General features: G+C 35.5%; 1 protein-coding gene across 1 annotated transcript; it reads left to right on the forward strand.

Annotated features, from left to right (window-relative positions):
- The first annotated feature begins 654 nt into the window (after nucleotides 1-654).
- On the forward strand, nucleotides 655-1,619 carry LOC105466423 (olfactory receptor 5F1). The gene has a single exon (XM_011715401.2). It carries the CDS (start codon nucleotides 655-657, stop codon nucleotides 1,597-1,599), a length of 945 nt encoding a protein of 314 aa, XP_011713703.2. The 3' UTR covers nucleotides 1,600-1,619.
- The last annotated feature ends 5,259 nt before the right edge of the window (nucleotides 1,620-6,878 follow it).

Raw genomic sequence — 6,878 nt, forward strand, 5'->3', positions numbered from 1 at the left:
ATAGGTACCCTGTTGACTGCTTCTTGGAATTACATTCATAATGGACATTGTAGTATAACAATCATTTGATTTGCTTTTAAAACTTTGCTAAACTATTTTTAAGGATACAATAGATGTCAAAATATTGATTATTTGAAATGGTCACTGTTTTTGCTGTTTAGGGCTACACATAAGCCATTCTCAAGAGATAAAGTATGAATTTTAGAGTTTAAGAATGTACAGAGTGGTTTGGAAAAAATTTAAAAAGAATGTATTTGAGCTAAATTCACATACCAGCTCTAAGAATGGGAGAAATTTTAACAAGAATATTTTTATTATTTTACATTTTGGATGTGGACTAGCATGGAAACAATAGAACAAAGTATTTGCCTTTGCAGAAATAGAGTATGTGGACTTGAGCCAGTGATTTGAGAAACCTACAACTCCAGTTCAATACAATCAATCATTTATTACATGCAAATGCTTATCCATGGGTCCTCTAATATTCCTCTTACTTCAGTTAGTCCAGTAATTATGACATATTATTCTAGGTTTTTGTTTATTTCTTTGCCATATGTGACTGTCCTATCAACACATCTTTTTTTGTTTGTAAACTTTTAGAGAGGAAAATATTTGCAGCTAATACAAAGTTTACACAAAATATATTTCTCATAAATGACCAGAAAAAATTATACCTCACTGACTGAGTTCATCCTATTAGGATTAGCAGACACACTGGAGCTTCAGATTATCCTTTTTCTGTTTTTTCTTGTGATTTACACACTTACAGTACTGGGGAATATCGGGATGATCCTCCTAATCAGGATCGATTCCTGGCTTCACACACCCATGTATTTCTTCCTGGCTAACCTGTCCTTTGTGGACGTTTGTTACTCAACCACCATCACCCCAAAGATGTTGGCAGACTTATTATCAGAGAAGAAAACCATCTCTTTTGCTGGCTGCTTCCTACAGATGTACTTCTTTATCGCCCTGGCGACAACCGAATGCATCCTCTTTGGGTTAATGGCCTATGACCGGTACGTGGCCATATGTCGCCCGCTGCTTTACTCCTTGATCATGTCCAGGACAGTCTGCCTAAAAATGGCAGCCGGGGCTTTTGCTGCAGGGTTGCTGAACTCCATGGTCAACACAAGTCATGTCAGCAGTTTGCCATTCTGTGGCTCCAATGTCATCCATCACTTCTTCTGTGACAGCCCCCCACTTTTCAAGCTCTCTTGTTCTGACACAATCCTGAAAGAAAGCATAAGTTCTACTTTGGCTGGTGTGAATATTGTGGGGACTCTGCTTGTCATCCTCACGTCCTACTCATATGTTCTCTTCTCAACTTTTTCTATGCATTCAGGCGAGGGGAGGCACAGAGCTTTCTCCACGTGTGCCTCTCACCTGACAGCCATAATTCTGTTCTACACCACCTCCATCTATACTTACCTGAGACCTAGCTCCAGCTACTCCCTGAATCGGGACAAAGTGGCTTCCGTATTCTACACAGTGGTGATCCCCATGTTGAATCCTCTGATCTACAGCCTCAGGAATAAGGAAGTAAAGAAGGCTTTAAAGAATGTGTTCACCAGGAAAGGGATCTCTTCATTTCTGTGATTGTTTGACTAAAAATCTGAATTAAAGAGCATGTTTTAGTTACTTTCAAAGTCTGGTTTATACCTACATTTTTTATTAGAATATTTTCTCAGTAAACACATTTTGTTAATACTTAAATATTTGTATCCAGTTAGGGATAAAGTAAATTACCAAACTGATTCAAGACCATGGCATGTTGACTCTACTATGATTCTGTATATCTTTGTTAGGTTCTCCAAAATAATGAATATTTTTAAGTGAAATCTTATCTAGAAAAACAAATGGAATCTATGTTTACAGACTAAAGCCACAATGATCCATGAAACTGGAAATATAAAATAATTTCTATTATCCATTCATTTTTTCTTATGCATTATTTTTCACCATTTATGATTTTTAAGGAATTGTTAAATATCACATAGGTGAGAAATGCTATAAGTTTAATATATATTTCTCCTTTGTATTCACTGAACTACTTCTTGGAGTAATCAGGAAAAATCAAATTTTAGGACTATAGGTTTAATAGGAATTCTAAACTCTCCGTCTTTTACCTCCTCTCTCTTTCTCTCTCTCTCTCTCATACACACACACACGTGCATGAGTATATTTAAAGAATGTGAGAGTTTGTGCCAAAATATGCTATCAAGAAGACTCTGATTAGTATGCATCAATTACAGCTATTCTTTTATTCTCTTTCATTCTGCTCCAAATTTTCTAGCCCTGTCTCTCCCTTTCTTTTCTTGAGACGGACACGCATTCAGAAAGACACATGCACACATGGTCAAGTGCTGCAAAGATTTTAATCATTGCATAGTTGCAAGTGATAGATTAATATTCAATGAATGAATCTGACAGATAGTCTTCAAAATAAGGTCTTGGAATTTCTGTTCACAAATTGTTATTATGCTATCTTTTCTTACCATTTGACATTTTCATTTTACATTTGTTGACGTTATAGATTTATACACACATTGATTGCTGTTTTTTTCACTCTTGTACATACATAAATGGGAAATAGAAAAGAATAAAGTGGTTACAGTATGCCTAAATTTTCACATTCCGAGACATTTTAAAAATATTTGTTGTTTAAAAATTTGTTTCAATTAAAAAACTGTGGTATACACACACTAAGAAGTATTTTTCAGCCTAAAAAAGAATAAAATCCTCTCCACTGCAACAAAAATTGATGATATTGCAGGTCAGTTATTAGGTGAAATAAGCCAGGAGCAGAATGACAAATATTACATGCCCTCACTTATATGTAGGAATAAAAAAGAAAATCTTGGCCGGTTGTGGTGACTCACACCTGTAATTCCAGCACTTTGGGAGGATGAGTCAGGCGGATCACTTGAAGCCAGTAGTTTGAAACCAGCCTGGCAAAAATGGTGAAATCCCATCTCTACTAAAAATACAAAAATTAGCTGAGTGTGGTGGTGCATGCTTGTAGTCCCAGCTACTTGGGAGACTGAGCAGGAGAATCGCTTGAAACTAGGAGGTGGAGGTAGCAGTGAGCCATGATCCTGCCTCTGTACTCCAACCTGGGCAATAGAATGAGACTCCATCACACATACACACAAAAGGAATCTCATGAAGGTGGAGAGTATAAAGGTGGTTAGCAGAGGGTAGGAAGAAAAGGGGTGGGATGGGGAATGAAGAGGAGTTGATAATTGGGTACAAAAATACAGAAAGATGTAATAAATGAGTTCTAGTGTTTGATAGTACAGTACAGAAATTTTAGTTTACAAGAATGTATTGCATATTTCCAGATGGCTTGGAAAGAAGCTTCTAACTTTCTCATTATGCTGGTTTTTAAGCTACTATCTTTCTGCTCCAATCACACCCTTCCATACCCTTCATTTTGAGGCTAGATTGGGACTCTTGAAATCATTTTTTTTTTTTTTTTGAGACATAGTTTCTTGTTGCCAAGGTTGGAGTACAATGGCACGATTTCAGCTCACCTCAACCTCTCCCTCCTGGGTTCAAGTGATTCTACTGCCTCAGCCTCCTGAGTAACTGGGATTACAGGCATCCACCACCACGCCCAGCTAATTTTGTATTTTTAGTAGAGGCGAGGTTTCTCCCTGTTGGTCAGGCTGGTCTTGAACTCCCGACTTCAGGTGATCTGCCCACCTTTGCCTCCCAAAGAGCTGGGATTACAGGCGTGAGCCACCACGCCCAGCCCATGCTGTATTTTTTCTGTTGTTTGTTTTTGAGCCCAGAAATAACTTCTCACATATATGTTCAAATGATTTTTAACATGAGTGCCAAGGAAGTTCATTGGTGGAAAAGCAGCCTTTTCAATAAATGGTGTTGGAGAAATTGGATTTCCACAGAAGCAGAGGCTAGGAAGAAAAGGGGTGGGATGGGGAATGAAATCCTGTGATTTGCAGAAAAATTGAAGAAACTGGAGGTTATTATGTTAAGTGAACTAAGCCAGGCACAAAGAGACAAATGTTGTATTATCTCACTCATATGTAGACCTACCAAAATTTGATTCCATGGAAGTAAAGAATAGAATGGTGGTTGCCAAAGACTGGGATGGGATGGGAGAAAGGGAGCATGAGGAGTGTTTGGCTTATGGGCAGAAAAGTACAGAGAGATAGAAGGAATAAGTTCTGGTGCTTGATAGCACATTAGAGCAACTACAGTTAAAGATAATGTGTTGTATATTTCAAAATAGCTGGAGGAGAAGTGTTAAGATAATGCCAACACAAATAAATGATAATAGTTTCAGGTGATGAATATCCCAATCACACTGCATGTGATCGTTACACAATGTATACACGTATGAAAATACCACATACAGCTCATAAATATGTATAACAATTATATATCAATTAGAAAAATATGCACGTTACCTTGTGCAGGAGGTTCTAGCCAATGCAACGAAGTGAGGGAAAGTAAACTTGAAAATATTAGAGGATAAGTTGCTATTTTAGGTAAGTGTTATGAATGTTTACCTAGAATATCTTAAGGTACCTAAATATATAGATCAATGGAATGAAGTAAAGAGTCCAGAAAAAATATATATAAATCAGAGAATTGTATAATATATTGCATATTAATATATTTATATCATGTTAATAATATATTAATAGTGTATATTATCTTATATATATAAGATAATATAGAGATAATTAGCTGATTTTTGACAAAGACGCTAGGATAATCCATGGGGAATGAAAAGGCTTTTCAACAAACCGTGCAAGAGCAGATATCTACATAGGGACTAAACGGACATCAAACTTGACTTCACATTAAATGCAAACATCCACTCAAAATGGATCATAGACATGAAAGTAACATCTAAAGTATAGTAAGGTCTAGAAAAAAATCATAAAAGAAAATCATAGGGATATAAAGATTATTATACACTTCTAAAAGAGTACTGAGAAAGCATAATTCCTAAATATATGTATTAAATTAAACCCAAACTAACAGCTCTTTTTCTTCAAATAATAGTGTTAATAAAATAAAAAAGAAAACTAAACAGTGGTTAAAAATTATTTCTTAATATTTCTGAGTAAGAGTTTGTATACAAAATGTGTAAAGAACACTTGCCATCCAATCATAAGAAGACAATCCTGTAAGAAATAAATGAGTTTATTAAACACTTCAGCCAAAAATCACTTCTAAGTATTCAATAAGCACTTAAAAACATGCACACCATTTTATTCATTAAAGATATACGAATAAAAATTCAGAACTTACCAATGACTATGGCAAATTTGAAAATTTTAACAGTGTCAAGTTTTGGCAAAGGTGTAGAAGTATTTTTACTCTCATACACTGTTGGAGAGAATGTAAAAGGATATAAGTACTTCAGAAAACATATTGACAATTCCCTAAAATATAAATAAATTCTATAATATGACCCAAACACTTATCCAAAAGAAACGAAAATATATGTCAAATGTAAGCCATGTTTATGAATACACACAGCCACTCCATGTACAATACCAAAACATGGAAACAATCAAATCTCATCAGCAGGGGAATGGATAAGCAAATTATGGTATGATCATCCAGTGGAATTCTATTCTGCAATGACAGTGAATAAACTATTGATATTTACATCATAGGTATATACCCAGAAGATTGTAGATCATGCTACTCTAAAGACACATGCACACGTATGTTTATTGCGGCACTATTCACAACAGCAAAGACTTGGAACCAACCAAAATGTCCATCAATGACAGACTGGATTAAGAAAATGTGGTACATATACACCATGGAATACTATGCAGTCATAAAAAAGGATGAGTTAATGTCCTTTGTAGGGACATGGATGCAACTGGAAACCATCATTCTCAGCAAACTATCACAAGAACAGAAAACCAAACACCACATGTTCTCACTCATAGGTGGGAATTAAACAATGAGATCACTTGGACACAGGAAGGGGAACATCACACACCGGGTCCTATTGTGGGAAGGGTGAGGTGGGGAGGGATAGCATTAGGAGATATACCTAATGTAAATGACAAGTTAATGGGTGCAGCACACCAACATGGCACCTGTATACATAGGTAACAAACCTGCACATTGTGCACATGTACCCTAGAACTTGAAGTATAATAATAAAAAAAAAATTGTGTGCACTTAGGTAGAAGGATCATACCACAAATAAAGAGGAAATATAAATTCAGATTTGAACTCACAGTAATGGAGATTTTTTCAATAGTTAGAACATACACAGTGGATGGAAGTTGTGACATTATTTTCCTAAAAAATAATCAAGCTGAGGTTTTCTGACCATGTTTTAGTAGATTCATAAATGGATCTTTGCCATGGATATAAGTTTTAAGAATATTTCCGCTATGATTCTCCAGGTATAGGCATGATTAATCAACCTGTATTATACTGTGAAAAAATAGAGACTATAATGGGTGGAGTTGCACTAATTACAATTAGCTATTAAATACGGTTGTTTGAACTTATCATATACAATCTATATCAGAATAACGAAGTTGATGATGACAACCTGTATTTACTGAAATGATCTTGCCGTTGTCCTGATACGCTTTGGTGCCAGGTGCTATAAATCCTCTGTCTTGTCAGAAAACACTTGTTGATACTAAGTTCTACAGAAGCTTTCAATGCCACAAAAATAATGTATTAATTTTCAGTACTAGTAATCACAAGTAGTGTTTTTAGAGTTTCCATGTGGTTTTTGAAATAATTTAAATGGCAATAGTTACATTTTTAAATATTTGGACTATTTGCAAAGAACCTCCACAATAAAAAAGGTCCTTTGTAGGATGCCAAGTGTTAAAAACAACCTCCTCAATATTACT

This window comes from Macaca nemestrina, chromosome 12 (assembly GCF_043159975.1).
Source record: "Macaca nemestrina isolate mMacNem1 chromosome 12, mMacNem.hap1, whole genome shotgun sequence".
In the NCBI taxonomy this organism is placed as follows: Eukaryota; Metazoa; Chordata; class Mammalia; order Primates; family Cercopithecidae; genus Macaca; species Macaca nemestrina.

Bases quoted from the DNA above. Each gene is read 5' to 3' on its own strand.
- LOC105466423 (XM_011715401.2), top strand. From the start codon at position 655: ATGACCAGAAAAAATTATACCTCACTGACTGAGTTCATCCTATTAGGA.